At 36.5% G+C, this 17,196-nt stretch overlaps 1 protein-coding gene across 5 annotated transcripts in view; it reads right to left on the minus strand.

Moving 5' to 3' along the window:
• The window catches only part of znf407 (zinc finger protein 407), a 94,202-nt gene that overhangs the window by 22,684 nt on the left and 54,322 nt on the right, over positions 1-17,196 (minus strand). For all 5 annotated transcript variants that reach the window (XM_036556158.1, XM_036556156.1, XM_036556155.1 and 2 more), the window contains 4 exons: positions 12,310-12,476; positions 7,174-7,257; positions 5,680-5,800; positions 2,819-2,997 (listed from right to left, as the gene is read on the minus strand). In XM_036556158.1, coding sequence (XP_036412051.1) covers positions 2,819-2,997; positions 5,680-5,800; positions 7,174-7,257; positions 12,310-12,476 — 551 coding nt within the window. The remainder of the gene's footprint in view (positions 1-2,818; positions 2,998-5,679; positions 5,801-7,173; positions 7,258-12,309; positions 12,477-17,196) is intronic.

The following is a 17,196-nucleotide window of genomic DNA, read 5'->3' on the forward strand; positions in this document are numbered from 1 at the left end:
TTCACGGTATCACAGTATACAGTATTTCATAATTAGTAAACGCAGGAATTTACTGTTATAGTTGGTTGAGGTGGAGCTCTTTTGAACTATTTTGTATCCAACTAATGATTATTTTAATTATAGATTAATTAGCTGATTATTTTCTCCATTAATAAATTGATTGGTTGTTTTTTAAAAATTCTGAAAATAGCAAGAAATGCCATCACAAGAGCTCTAAATGATTATCAAAATAGTTGCCAACCTGCTCTAGATGTGAAACAGCACAGTCAGGCTGATCCTGTCTGTACCTTTAATTCACTAGTATGCAATTTTGGACACAAAATGTGTGTGTGTGTGAGGTTACCAAGCGAACAGACAACTGTAAAACGGGTATACTGCTGCAACCTTAGTACAGACGTGTATTATTTAATTCTCAGAAACCATTAGGCCTTCTCTGATAGTTCCCTACAACACTGCACAAATCTTTGTCTTTGTCATTTTTTTTCATACTAGATATCGTGGTTTTTAGTGTAGCGTGTCTACACAGAGACACAGGGAAGGACTTCAACCTAAAAATCCAGCAGACATTAATTTATTATAAACAAACACTAACACCTAAAACAACGGAAGAATCAAAAGCGATTCCAACAGCATCACAGCATCCATAAATTCTCACATAGAGCAGTGGCGCACAACAAAAGAGTTTTTTTTTATGCCTTTCTCTCTTTTTCCTTTTTTCCACACGTCACAAATGATTTCATGCTCGGTTAGTGTGTGTGTGTGTGTGTGTCAGCCACACTCTTTTAGCACAAATTTACCTTTTTAGAGTTAATCTTTCTCTCAGTAGCTTTCTTTAACTTTTATCTTTATCTTTTATATCTTAAAAAAAAGAAATAAAGAGAGAAACAGCGAAAGACAGTGAGAGACAGAGTGCAAAGGCGAGAGACATAGATAGAGGGCCCAAAGTGAGACAGAGAGAGAGGGAGATATGCAAATTAAGGGACAGAGAGCACAAGAAGAGTACAAAAAGAGGGAGAGAAAGCAAGAGACCTGAAAGAGAGAAACAAAAGAGAGGGAGAAAGAGAAGGAGCATGCAGTTTCTTCATTTATGGGACAAAAAAACAATAGATTAATCAGTTTTGATATATATATGTAAGTAGTTTAGTAGTTCTAAATGTTTGCTGCCCAGAGGATTCCCCCTCTCTCTCATGCACAAACACAGCAGGGAGAATCAACTACCATAGACTGTCATTTACTGTGTGCGTGTGTATGCGTGTGAGTGTTCGAGTGGGCAGTGTTTGATCTGTGTGTCTGAAAGGAGAGTCAGCGTGAATGGAGAGTGTTTTGGCCCCCCAGGTCTCTCTCTGCAAAATCAGTCTGTAATTGTCTGCTCTTATTCTGATCCTCCCAAACTCTACTGCTACATTACTTTAAACTGCAGAAGAGTTACACTCACACACACACACACACACACCCATCATGGTGTCCCCCACCCCCAAAAAACCTTAATTACACACCAAATCTACACCTGATCTGTCTCTTCAGTGTGACCTTTTACACACATGCAAAATAAATATAAACTGAAATTAATAACACGTGAGGTAGATCGTTCTTGCCCACTCTGCCGTGTGTGTTAAACTGAAAAAATCATGCAGCAGCTGTCCATGCTTCCATGCTACTGTAATACTAGCTTCAGTAATAGTAACCTTTAACCAGTAAGATGGTTAAACTTTTGCCATTTTATTATTTTAACAAGAAGCGATTTATAGCCCATAGACACATGATTTATTGAACCTACAACAAAATCATCCAAACCATAGCAGAAACATCCAAAGAACACAGTTTCTCAGCAACCTCAAACTGTACATGTAGGTCTACCAACAAGTTATAGGGGTGTCAAATAGAGCGTGACTTATTCAGACGACATTAGAATAATTCAACCATGTGTATAACTGATGATGTCTTGCACAGTAAACACAATTTTTTAGACAGCAAAAATGCAACATGGCAACAATCAAGCAAGTGGGTCGGCTGTAAATCCAGCAATTGGAACTTTTCAAAAGAATTGGAATCTCCAAAAGCAGCTCAAATTGGGCTCAAAGCGGGCTACAAACATCAGAGATATATGCAGAAGTACTCAAAGTTTCAGCTTCCGTATGAAGCGATGAAGCTCTCCATGCTGCTTTCACTTTTCCAAGTGACGAGCCCATTGTCACCATTTTCCCATTCTATGAGGAGCAAGAATATCCTACTTGCACTTAAAAGCATTCTTCTTCCGTTTGTTTTTCGCATGTCCAAAAGCAGTTTAGACTCAGCTGAGAGTTTCAGCTCTAGAATGAGGCAGAGAAAATCTCATTTTGCTTCTAAAAAAAGTAAAACATCCTGCACAATGTTATTTTGTTTGCTACTTGAACAAAACAGCAAAATTTAAAAAAATGTCGTGTCTGGTGTACATATTTTTGACGCAAAAAAAAAAAAATCATTTTGCACTGCGTACCATTTATTCATATTATGTTCAGTGTCAACAGATGGACAACATGAATTATTTTAAAACTACAAAGAGCAAATATATTGTATGTGTACCTAATAAAATGGCCAATGAGTGTGAGCCAATGAATAGTTTGTCATACTGTGAGCCAATACTGTTTGTACAGGTGCTTCTGTTTTTTGTACACCCCTGTAGATATATTAACAAAATATTACAGTTTCTCACTAGTCTGAAAGTACTTTCTAAATAAAAGAAAAAGAAAGGAAAAGAAAAGAAAGAAAGTGGGGAAATAAAGCATAAACAAACTGGCAACAAAGTAGAGACAGAAAAGTAAAAGACTATTCAGTGTACCTGCATGCAGGTAGGCCAAGTCAGGGTTTTCGATGTCCGGGTGATTTTCCTTCAGATGATTACGGAAGTCCATTGGAGCATTAGTGCCGTAATCACACTTCGGGCAGTTATACATCATCACTCCCTCATGCTTCCCTGTGTGCAGGATGTGCTTCCGAATATTCTCTGCACAGTTTGACCTGACAAATCACACACATGCAAGACATCATAAAGCACTTTTAAAGCAACACCAGCAGACTGAACATAGGACTGAACATAAATGAAGAGATGAATGAACATCTTAGTACACAACACAAATGCCACTGTAAAGATGCACAAAGAAGAAATTCTTTGTAACAGATGTAATAAAAGGAGAACAGCTACAATTCAACTTTAAACAGTTCTATAGTTCCAAAGACACAACAACACAGGAATACTCACACACACACAGAGCAAGATATTGATATAACCAGTACTGACACAAAATACTGATATGGCTGAAATAATCTGAAATTTAGGGCAATCAAATAACTGAAGTAATTAATCATTAATTATCAAATGAGTTTGTGCAATTAATCACAATTAATCAAATGTCTTATTTGCTTCAAAATATTTATATAAATATTAGTGCAGTGCATATAACCAAACCGCAGCATTTTGTTATAGCTGTATGAACGACAAAATCAGCTTTGCTGGAATGCATTAATTATCCTCCATAAATTAACTTGACAATCAAGTGAGTGGTGAGCAGTGTGAACATAAAAAAGATTTCCCATTTTCATGACCAATGTTGAGTACGAGCAACAGCGGCTGTATGTTCCAACTCCTCTGTAATTGTATCTCTCTCACTGTCATACTGCCCCATTACAGCATTTTAAGGGTAAGTGTAGCTTTCCAATTTACTACTGTTATTTTTTTACTTATTCACCATTCTCCAGCGAGCACTGTTCAAGGTAGTCTGCTGGAGGTGTTCTCCAGTGCTAACATTACTGCTCCTACTGGTACTCAGCATCAGCTGTGTGTTTCAATTGTAAATGATGCTTCTTCATCCTGAAATATTAATTCAAATTCAGAGCTGTCGAATCGGATTTAGTGGGAGGTTTATAGACCACATCAGACATCTTTACATATTCACGTCACATGCACAGAAGGTCCGGCTCTACATGGGCTGGTTACCTGAGCAACGCTAGTAAGGGCGTTGCTCACAGTGCTGAAAGTGAAAATAAAGAGAAAGGTATCGCTGAATACGAAGACATCGGAACGGCAAACCCAGTCGTCCTTCGCAGCGTCACCCATGATCAAAACAAAGAAATGTAGAGCTAAAGAGAGCCAATGTTCTAACAATTTTTCCCATCCATCGAGCAGTCCTACCAAGCATGTGTGTAAGTAGGCTACTGCATAGAAACTCAGTCTTTGTTTTTAATGCAAATTCAGTACAGACTCTCAGCTTAATATTACTACTTACAATTTAGATGAGGCTAAAAACAGCTTCTTATTTGCCAGCTTCTTCAAATTTTCTAATATTCCATTTAACTTTAAAAGGTTTAAGGTGGAACAGGAAAATCTGAACGAGAAGTCGGTGAATAAGAAGCTGATTTTGTGGGATTCAGGCTGTCAAAATATCCTACCTAGAGTTTATGTAGAGCTCTACATAAAAATATGTGCTTTTAGACAAGGTAGCACAATTTATCAGAACAGCAGCAAGCTAAAAGGCAGAGTGATAGAGCTTGAGCTATGACCAGAATCAACACTGCCTTGGCTTTTCAGAGCTCCATGATATTAAGGGACTCAAGAGTAATGCTAAATTGGCTTTTTCATTGCTGGACAGTTATACTGGTTGTTTGCTAGCCAGCTACCAGAAACAGCCAACCAGATTATTATTGTTGTGGACCCTTGTAACTGTGAATTTTTTGTAGCCATATTGCTAATGTTAGCTGGCTAATTTGCTAATATTATCCGATTACTTGGGTAATTTTTTACTTCAGAGTTCGTTCTCTGTTTGGGAATCCTGCTAGAAAAATCAGCATAGACCAGCATGTCTGGTCACCAGCAAAACCAGTATATGTTGTGTTTTGGATGCTGGTATGCTTGTCAGAAGCAATGGAAGTTGATATGCTGATAAAAACCAAAACCAGCGTATGTTGTTTTTTGATACTTGTATGCTGATCAACCAGCATGACTATACTGGGGTGACCAGCTAAACCAAGTTTCAGCAGGGAAACTTGTAATTGTGAAATTGTTTTAGCTGTACAACTAATGTTAGCTGGCTAATTTGCTAATATTAGCTGATTACTTTGCTAACGGGGTCCTTTTTTGTTTCAGAATTCATCTTCAATTGTTTGATAAACCACATTAGCCATCATTCTCAGATAATTTCCAGTGCTACCATCTGTCTCCTTTCGTAAATGCAACCAATTTAACATATACTTGGCTAACATTGCCTAAATAGATATCTGAGGCTTTCATAACTAATGGACATATGCTACCCAGCTATCGTACGAATAGAAATGTTAGTTTGCTATCAGTGATCTGTGGTAAAGCAGACACAAATGCAGCACAACCCATGCTACAAAATGTTCTTCTGCACGTTTCAGGCAGTTATGTTTTGGAATCAGGTACCAAGTCACCAAAGCTGGTATTGGTACTGAAGTCAACTTTTTTTTTCATATCTATCCAAAGACTACTCTGTTCCATTCCATATTTAGTGGAAAAACAGAAACCTGTAGTCTCACTATGAATAGTGTTAGCGTTTCTCAGTTGTGATTTATGGCAGATTTTACTTTTAGTCACATGATCAACAGTGGTAGGTGTTAAGGTTTCTCTCCTATGTAGGTACATGTTTAGAATTCAGGGTCTAGTTTAGGCTTTAGTGTAGTCTTTACCTGTAATCACACCAGGGGCAGCGGTAGGGTTTCTCTCCTGTGTGAACACGCTTGTGTCTGGTTAAGTGAGACTGGGTTGTCGATGCAAAACTGCACAACTGGCACCTGAATGGCCGCTCACCTACAACAGAGACAGCAAGAAGTTACACATAGACACATACAGAGAGCATGCACTGTTGGACACCTTTATCTTTTGATTTTTGGTGAGCCAGTCAGGAGGAGACATTATTAAAACACACACATAAACCATAAGAGCAGCACACAAGAACAGTAGTCACACACACACAATCAAATGAAAAATATTAATATATAAAGGCTAATACTAATTGGAGATAAAAGTATTCCATTAGTGAAACATTTCACCAGAGGTTCCCACCACAGATCAGTCAAAGCATGCAGACATGAATGATAAATGAAGCAATGAATATTAATGAGTTAATATGGGATGTTTTGGCTTAATGTCAGATCGTATTAGTCCTCATTTCAGCACTAGCAGGAATTTGGAAAATTTTCATGTTTCTGAGATTTGGAATAAAACGAGTTAAAACCACACACAGTCATGCAGCCAGTTAAGCCAACATTCACTGACAGACTTAGAAATGTTTTTTTTCTGCCTGTGTGTGTGTGTGTGTGTGTGTGTGTACAAAACCTTTCAAAATTTGGACTCCCTTTACATATTAATAATTACTTTTGTTTTATTTATATATAAAACGGTAATAACATTTCATAATAATAATGATGATGATGATAATAATAATAATAATAATAATAATAGCAGTAGTAGTAGTAGTAGTATATAATTTAATAATAATACAAACAATACCAGCGTGACCAAGTAATTTTAGAATTCGGTAAATGATAAATAATAGATTAAAATAAAGCAACAGAACATGAGAAGAGTTTATCACAAATAACGTCATCATCATGTCTGTGTTTAGGTACAAATATGAGGCATTGAGGACATAAATTTTGCTATAAGTTCATTTGTGATGTTACACACCTACGTTTGTCATTTTAGAATCATTAACAATGCTTCAGCATCCCTGACATCAATTAATCATATTTCTCAACTTTTTCATAGCTTCCTTGTAATTATTTAAAGCTGTCAAGATGCACATGATTAACATATTAGAAACCATCATAATACACACATTTTATATATTTATGTGCAACAAAGCAGAGGTTTACATGAGATGGACATCTATCCGTGATCCATGATAAAATTTGCAAACAACACTGATTCTTAAGCGTTGTGGTCATACCAGCCAACAGACTCAAGGCTAGTTTTATATAACAATAATAAGAAAAATAAGAGTAATAATCTTTATTTATATAACAATTTTCCTTTTAGTTACATATACAGTTGCTGTGCTTTACACAGGAATATAAGTAAAACATTAAAACATAAAAACACTACATCCTAAATTTATAAATATATGTTACTGTCCATTAATTCCAACGTTTTGAGCAAGTGTGTGTCTGTGTATGTGTTACCTGTGTGTTGGCGACGGTGTTTGGTGAGGGCATGGCGAGTCCCACCGGCAAAACCACAGAGATCACACAAAAACGATTTTTCACCTACTCAGACAGAGAGAGAGAGAGAGAGAGAGAGAGAGAGAGAGAGATTTATTACAGCTGTTTTATCTGTGGGATGGGTTCAGTACAGCTTTATTTCTGCTGTAAGACCCATTGATTGAGCAGTTCACACACACACACACACACACACACACCTGCAGCATTTATTAACAGTGTTTCCTCCCTCTTGTACAGACACATTCTTTAATAACTGACTCCACTGAGTGACCTATTCATACTCACACAAATCAGTTTTTTGTAGCTATTTTTGTGGACTTTGTTGGACAAGCTTTACACAATGCTACAAAATACTATTCAACCTAATGAGATACTGAGGTACACAACTGAATTCAAGATAATTAAATCTTAAAGGTCTCGGACACACCAAGCCAAAGTTTAAGAACTAGTACCAACTCAACTATGCCCAACTGTTGATTGTCTTCCATCAGCTCATTGTTGCTTCTTATCTCCTGTGGACATTTGTACTCGAACACACCATGAAGACTACAGGTAACGGTTTAAACACACACACGCACACACACACACACACACACACACACACACACGCACACACACACACATTTTCTAAGCCGCTTATCCCTCTGGGTCGCGGGGGGAGCTGGAACTTATCCCAGCGGTCATTCGGCGAAAGGCATGAAAAACCCTGGACAGGTCGCCAGTCCATCGCAGGGCAGACAGACAGACATACACATTTGCACACACACTCACACCTAGGGGCAATTTAGTATCTCCAATTAGCCTGACTGCACGTCTTTGAACTGTGGGAGGAAACCGGGGGAGTACAGTTGAAACACATATACTTAATTTTTACAAAAAAGCACAAAGTAAACAGCATATTGTTTGAATGTATTATAAGCTTTAAATGTTAGTGTTTAAGATGAACCTAAACAGTATTTGAAAGTTATTCGTTTCGCATGGGGAAGTGGGATAATGCCAATTTATCACAATGGAAATGATGTCAAAACATTAAATTTTGCCATTATTTTGTTTACTCTAAACATGTCTTGCTGTCTGAGGTGAATGCACTGTGTCACTAGCATTGTAACCACCTTCGGAATTTACAGCCAACGGTCAAGATCACTGCATAAAATCAAACTGTAAAGTTTTACATGTTTTATTGTTCAGAGTTTGAGACTTGAGGGAGGACAGTACATATTGGCTTGCCATATTGGCAAAACATGATATCACTTTTACCGACAATTTGTACAGGGTTTATACAACCTAGGGTTATTTGTACTGCTTGTTTTCAGAAGGTAAAAGATGCCGGAATCAATACTGACATGCAGTTGGTAAAAGTGACTGACACATCGGGATTGGACACTAATCATTGAGGAACCCTGGCAAAAGTTGCATTACACCAGGTCCTCATGTGAATCTAATCGTGTCGGATTGCAGCTTCAGAAGGTAAAATGCGCCAGAATTTTTACTGACGTAGTCTCTGGCGCCAAGTAGGTAAAAAGGTGAATGTTTGTAAAGGTGAAAAAGGTAAAAAACTTAAAACTGATTGTTTGTACATTAACCTTGAAATAAATGCATCACGGGTGCATGTTCATAATTGTACGACAAAAAAACGTCCATGAAATGGGTGAGTATCCTATGCTTTATTTTACATGCTTTATTACCATACAGCATATATATATTTTATTTTTTATGTTTTATTTTAATTTATTTTAAGTGTATAATAAGAGCACCTCCAGTGCTGTTGTGCATCCATCTCTATTCATAGCATTGTCCTCATTGGGAATACAATAATCACAGATTATTTGTTTAAATATGTGGACATTCACAAAGCAAAAATAATTAAAATGCTCATTCCTAGTGGTAAAACACTTGTGTTGAAAATGAGGATATTTTCTCTGTGTGTCCTATTGAAAGTGCCATTTTCTTGCTTTGCTCTCTTTCATGCTTTTGTTCCTCCTATCGTTCACCATCTTTCATTGCCGATTGCTAACACTGGTTAAACATGCTCCATTGGCCATAAAAGTATGTGAGGCAAATCCGGCCAAATAGATATTATAATGATAACAATAAAATGAAAAGGCAAATGTCTTTTTGCCATTTCTTTCTCCAAACATCTGCACAACTATCCTGCCAACATTGAAAATGAAATGAAATACCTACATTTGCAGTTAAATTTTTCACACAAGCATGAGTCATTTGTGACAAAAATAAAAATGAATTTAAAGAGTGTTTTGTCATTTCATTTTTGTCATTATTCTGGTATTTAACGGCCACATCTAAAATGGAAAAGCTAATAGAGAAAAGAAAGTCTAAGCTTCACTTTTACTTTGCCTTCTCTTCATGAAATGCATAGTACGTGTCAAAACAAAAATCAAAATGCAATGTTACATTGTTATTTCTTTTTCATAGCAATAGGCTGCATATCTGACAAAATGAAATTGAAAATGCAAAATGGATAAATCAACAGCAAAGTGACAGTCTGCGATTCAGTTTTCGGCGTGGATGCACTGTGTCAGAATAAAAAGGCAAACGGAAACAAACATAGGTGCCACCTGATGGTGATTTACCTTTCATTTCCCACTTTGCTTTTCCGTTTTCAAGTTAACCAATATGTAAATATATGTTAATTAAAACTAGGTGGGGCTATGGTGCATATTTTAAGACATCCTTAGACCTCAGCGTCAGAACGGCATCATTCCCTGAAATAAACGGCTTCAACATTTGAGGATGTCCTAAAACATACACCGTAGCCCCGTCTAGTGTTAATTAACATATATTTACATGTTGGTTAACTTGAAAACGAAAAGCAAAGTGGCAAATGAAAAGTAAATCACCATTTGCCTTTTTATTCTGACACTTAAAACGCGTCCACGCCAAAAACTGTATCACACTTTGCTGTTGATTTATCCATTTTGCATTTTCATTTTGTCAGATATGCAGCCTATTGCTATGAAAAAAATAACAACGTGAACACTGTATTTTGATTTTAGTTTTGACACATATTATGCATATCACGAAGAAAAGGCAAAGCCAAAGCGAAGCTTGGATTTTTCTTTTCTCTACTAGCTTTTCCATTTTATATGTGGTCATTAGATACCAGAATAATGACTAAAATGAAATTACAAATAGCCCTTTTTAATCAATTTTTTTTTCACAAATCACTCATGCTTATGTGAAAAATTAAATTGCAAGTGTAGGTATTTCATCTCATTTTCATTTTTGGCAGGATATTTGCAAAGATGTTTGGAAAAAGAAATGGCAAAAACAGGTTTGCATTTTCATTTCATTGTTTAAATTATAACATCTTTTTTGGCTAGATGGTCGCAACATGTTCAATCTTACAAATTTGTTTAAATTTGACTAGTGAGCCAGAAAAAGTCCAGAATCTTGAATATTCCTTCTTCATTTTACTTCTCATAACATTTCTTTGTTTTAATTTTTTCAAAATTTAAAAGTTCTTCATTTCAAGGGTGAAATAAAATAATTAAAATCCCTGATTTTCAATCTTAGACTTTTGGACTCCACTGTATTAGGCGTGTATAACAATATGACACATACTGCCATTTTTGCATCACATCATGATACATTTTTGATACAGAATTAGGAAAGAAATGGTAACATAACTTCTGCATTTATTTATTTATTTACTGACATTTTCCCCAAAAACATAACAGTGTTTGGTGAAGGGATAACTGGCACAAGTAATTTCTCAGAAGAATAAAAAATAAAATGTATACAAAAGAGCAAGATGTTTATATATTACATGCTATATATTACATGCTGCATGGGAGTTTGGTAAACAAGTGTGTTATTATAGGTCTGAGCATTACAAGTTCATGTATAGGAAGTGTGGCCCTTACCTTTTGGCTGAAACGATCGTGAGAAGGGATTTCTAGCTCAATTACAATTACTCAATTAGCAAACTGCGGAATCCAGTAATCAACAACCTGATACTTGTGCGAATCGGAAGCTGTAAACATCCCTGTGAAGTTTTGCTTTTCCTCCTGGCTTCTGGTAACTGGGACTTTTGGCTGATGTTTTCACAAACGAGTTTGCATTGTTGAGGTGTTAGCATGAGTGTTTGTTACTTGCGCAGTGTCGGCATACCGTCACTGTTCAGTCTACCACTCTTTGCTCATCATTATTGCATTCGAGTTGGAAACCGAAGTGCTTCCAAACAGGAGATTAATGTGAGTATAACTTTCTTGCAGCTAAAGTTTGCTCTCTCTGCTCACCATAACAAACAGCTTAGCTAATCAATCATCCAAGGCAGACAAAGCTGAAAGCTTCTTAATCGCCAGCTTCCTTATTCAAATTTTCCTCAGGCGCCAGAATGTAGCTGCTGTGCCATTTTGGGTGGAACAGATTTTTTTTTTAGCAAACAAGAAACTTATTTAAGCTTTGCTAACCAAACCAGTTTTTTTTGCAGTTCTGAGAGCTGTGCAGTGCCTTGTTGTGTGTTATTTTTACATTCATGGTCATTATTTTTAGGAACAATATGAATTGTGATTAATAGAAACATTGAAACCATTCCAGTTTCATGTATTTTATAGCATTTACAGCAAATCTAACTGTATTCGATTCACAGTGCGTGTCATCTCACAACCCCTGTGTCGGAAAAAATGAATATTAACATGTGTATCATGATATTCCTAGTGTGTATAAGTGTGCATGTGTGTGCTTTGAGATCACAACAGTGCACGCAGCTCTAATAGTGTCTCTAATTAGGTGTGTTTGAACAGAAGCTGACAGAGGTGATTAATTTTCGCCTTGATTCCAGGTGCTCAATCCGCTGTATCGATGCATTTACGGCTTCATTTCTCATTGAAATGAATTGACAAAGTGTAAAGATACACCAGCATACCACCAGATATAGCAGCAAATTAAAGCAATGAGGGAAATCAACTGTGTATGTGGTTGTGAGATATATTTAGCTAAAGGTATTCACCATTATTCAGCTGCTCTCATTTACATTTACATACTAACTCTTCAACAACACAGACAGAGACACAACAAGCCTGCCACAGGCTCTTGCACCCACACACAGACAGACAGTGCAAGTGTTTTTGTCACCTGTGTGTGTCCTGTAGTGGTCCTTCATGGCAGACAGTGTGAGGAAGGCATAGTGGCAGGATTTCCAGCTGCATTTGTACGGTTTGTCTCCGGTGTGGAGCTTCATGTGATTATTCAGAGCCCACTTCTCACTGAAGCTCCGCTCACACAGCTCACACTCATACTTCCTACAGCATGCACACAGAGATACAGAAGGGGAGTTACATACAGTTCCAAAAGCAGAAAAAAAAGGAAGAAATTTATGTGATCAAGTAGCATACACAAATACACACACACACACATATACAGCGAGGGCTGGCAAGTCTGTATAAGAAGCCACTGATTTTCTATCTAGTCTGGCTTTGACAATCATGAGTCAAGTTTATTCTGAAGTGAGTCTGAATCTGTAATGACTCTGATTGTTAAATGATTCTGATTCTAGAGTGACTGATTCAAGTTGATTCTAGACTAGACTGATTCTAGAGCAAGTGATTCTAGAATGAGTCTGATTCAGATTCTGAGATGAGCTTGATTAGAGCTGATTCTCAAGTGAGTCTGATTCTGGGGTAAGTCTGCTTCTGGAATTATTTTGATTCAGCCTGATTCTGGAGTGAATCTAATTCTCATTCTGGAGTAAGACTTATTCTGATTCCGGAGTGAGTCTGATCCAGTCTAACTTAGGTTGAGTCTGACTCTGAAGTGATTCCGATTCTCATTCTGATGAGTCTGATCCAGCCCAATATTAGATTGAGTCTGATTCTGATTTGAAGTTAGTCTGAGTCTGATCTTGATTCTGGAGTGAATCTGATTCTGATTCTGGAGCAAGTCTGCTTCTAGAATGATTCTGATACAGCCTGATTGTGGAGAGATACTGATTCTGAAGTGTATCTGAATCCAGTGTGAGACAGATTCTAATTCTGGAGTAAATCTGATTCTCATACTCCAAGTAAGTCTGATTCTCATTCTGGAGTGTGGCTAATCCAGTCTGATTATGAAGTGAGTCTAATTCTGATTCAGTCTGATTCAGGACTCAGTCTGATCCTGATTCAGTCTGATTCTGGATTGTGTCTGATCCTGATTTTGATTCCTGAGTGAGGCTGATTCAAGAATCTCTAACACATAACTCCTAATATCTGGAAGAAACTTAAAACACCAACATAAACACCAAGATAAGAGTGAGTTTTAATGGTGATTGCAAATGTGAGTTTATTTCTATTTCTGCTGAAGCTGAAATTACTCTTTAAAAATTGAGTAAGGTATAACGATGTAGAGTACAGTGCAAAATCAGAGACAAAAAAAGTTTACATAAATGCAGAAAATATGTGTTTCAGTAGGAACAATTCTTAAGAGTACTCACTGATTTTCAGATTTTGGGACACATTTACTTCAAAACAATAGGAGCTAACTGCTCGGTATGTAGCCATGAGGGACAGGAATGCAGTCTCCCTTGCTGTTCTAAAACGCGGAGGTGCTGCATTATTGGAAATACAGGCTCTGTGCAGGTACATTTTTCGTTCAAGGTACAATGTGAATGTACCCTCAAAGGTACAACAGTGGTTTTAAGGTCCAATTGTGTACCTTAAAAAGGTTTTTCCCATGTGAAAAGTACATATTTGCACCTTTTTATAACCTACTGTTTTAAAACTGAACAATAAAATAAAAAGCCTGGAGACGAGACGGGGTGTGTGTGAAGTCAATACAACTTTCAATGGTTCATGGTACAGTTATGTTCCCTGACTAAAGGTACTCAGATGTAGCCTTGAGGGTACCACCTCAGTGACAAGAGGGGTACTGCCCCAGTGACAGTATCATATCTTTTTCTTTCTGAGAGTGTAAAATAAAGCTCTGTCTATGGACTACAACTCTTTGTGTTTCAGGTAGTGACATGAAAACGTTCAACAGCATTTTCTGAATAAAGTTTTCTCTTTATTTAAAAATTAAAGTCATGATATATATATTTTTTAACTTTTTTAATAAAATAACATTGAAAAAATTGAAAAAGGTATGAAATATTTTAACTAGCTAAAACTTGTTAGGGCTTGGGACAGTCATCTCCCAATAGAAAGTACAAATATATGATGATTTTATGTATATTTAACTTATTACTATCTCAATTAATGCCTGGGTTTAAAGAGATAATAACACTACCCTTGTAAATATCAATATATCACTATTAATATATTAATATATATATATATCACCATGTGTATATATATATATATATATATATATATATATATATATATTAATTAAGCAATTAAGTTGTTATGTAGTTTTCCTCTCTGCCTCGTGTGTCTAGAAAATAAATGAATTAAAAATAGTCTCTGATTTCTGCACATTACTCTATTTAAGGTGTGTACATTGTGCATACTTTACATACCAGCCAACCCCCAATCCATGTCTATTAATACTGCATGTAAAACCCAGAACAAGCACAAATTTACTCTGGACTATAAATTTAAATAATGAGCCGTGTTCCTGATCTAATTAGCCAAAGCTTCTCATTCTCTATTCTTCTTGAAATTACACATCTACTGTAGCCTACGGTACTGGACACAATGCATGTGTTTGTTTTTCTCTCTTATAACCAGAATTCTAATTCAGGGATCACCTCAGACACAGACACCTACACATGCCATACAAACAGGCCATACATCAGGGTAGCATGACACAGGATGAAAAATTGTATTAATAAATTGAACCTATTATACAGCCCAAACACAGCAGTGACAAATGACACCATTGGAGTCTGATAAAGACTGCATTTCAAACCTACTTCTGCTTTATGTTTAATGAAGCAAAACTGTGTGTGTCTAACAGACACTCAGAGTTAAAGGGTAAATTGCTGCCAAACAGCATCAGCAGTAATCAGCTGTAGAGCTAAAGCAGCACAGTTAAAGGATTTACTGAGATGATTTTAACAGAAATAAAAACTTCCACTAAAGTCCCAGCACCAGCTTAAATGTTCAATTTATCAATAATTCATCAACAAAGGCCAAGTCTACCTTCCACATGCTCCATACATACCACATATATAAGAATAAAAACAGAGACTCTACCACCATTATTACCTTACCATTATAGACTCAGGCAAACAGGCAACATGTATATATTATTGCTGCCAGAACAAAACTTTGTAAGTGCTTCTCCTGCTTTTCTCCTTTTCTGTATCTTATATTAATGGTCAAACCTTATTCTCTGCTCCTATTGCTCATGTTATTATTTTGCTATCTGGTGTCGACCTGAGAAAGATGGGTTTCCCTTTTGAGTCTTTGTTCCTTTCAAGGTTTCTTCCTCTTGCTCTAAGGAAGTTTTTCCTTGCCACTGTTGCTACTGGCTTGCTCATAGGGGCTTAGATTTTTCTGTAAAGCTGCTTAGTGACAATGCCTGTTGTAAAAAGCGCTATATAAATAAACTTTGACTTGACTTGTCCTGATAGCGATGATGTACTCAATGGCCACATTATTCGGTACACCTACTGTACTTTGCTGATAACCTCATGGAAACAACCTGTAATTGCAGAACTACAAAATTCCCCTATATGTGTGTACAGTACTTGAAAAGGGAGATCAACGTTTCACTGATTAAATTTCCAGTCAAACGGCCAAAACTTATTTTATTTTAAGCATAAGAAAAAAGAGGAAAGTGTATTTGATAGGTAATTACATAAAACAACCTTAACAACCAAATATAATATCAACATTTTAAGTATTTAGTTTGTCCAACTCTTGCCTTTATTGCAATTTGCCTTCCATTCTTTTCAGGAGACTTGCAGTCTTACAAGTTGGTTTCATTTTCTGCTTTTCACAATCCAAGTAAATTACAAATTTACACTCATCAGTCCATAAAACCTTACTCAACATCTCAGATGTTAAGTTTCTTTTTTCAGTAACAGCTTCTTGACAGCTACACATCCTTTCAGACCCCTAGCATTAAGTTGTCTTTTCACAATGGAAGTATGGGCAGAGTATGCACAGAGCTTGATTTTCTCCTCTTTCTCAAAGATGAAAGTTTTAAGAACTGTTCATCTGCTGGTTACAGTTTTGGTGGTCCCATTTTCTCTTTATCATTACTTTAGTTTGACACTGGAGCTTTGAGGCTTATGTAGCTAGTAAGTAATGTAAGCTCCAACTGACCAATTAGCACTGTGCAAACTGCATGCCTAAATCCTCAAGCACTTGCCTCAATGTATTGAGTCATTAAATCATTTTAAATAGACTTGCTTATGTGGTTTCTTATGTGACCACCTTCAAATAAACCAGTACATAAAAACCCTGTTAAAGAGCAATGAGGTCCATTATATATTTAACCTTTAAAAAAGTTCCTTTGGGCTGAACCTTTTCCATTCCTTACATCATCACTGATGGAGCCCATCCATCTACACGTAACAGTCACTATAATTAAATAAATTTTATAAAATTGTCTAAATATAACAATGTTTGTACTGGGGAGAGGGGGCTATAATGGATAACCACAGCTGCACCAATTAAAAGCAGTTTGAGCCTCATTAATCATGGCCAGTTTGATGTAGTTGCTGTGGGACATGAAGGCTGTGCTTGGATCGTGATCTCATCACTCATGATCTAGACTAAACCTTAAGATGTCCAAAAACCAAACCAGTGATAAATAAACACCAACATTAACACACAGAGGCAGCATTAACAAACAATCACAGTCTAATGTTAATGTAGATTTATGCACTCTTTCAGCCTGAGTTTGTTTATTCAAGCTGTCACAAATGCACTCTCTCTGGTCAAAAAAAAGACAAAATTACAAGCTCTATCGTTGACTCTAAACTCTAAATATTAACATTTTACTTACCCCAAAGTGTAGACATTAGCATTTCACTAATTCTAAATTTAAGAAATTAGCATTTCACTAAGCATACACTCTAGATATACTCTCACT

Source organism: Colossoma macropomum, unplaced genomic scaffold, assembly GCF_904425465.1.
Source record: "Colossoma macropomum unplaced genomic scaffold, Colossoma_macropomum, whole genome shotgun sequence".
NCBI lineage: Eukaryota > Metazoa > Chordata > Actinopteri > Characiformes > Serrasalmidae > Colossoma > Colossoma macropomum.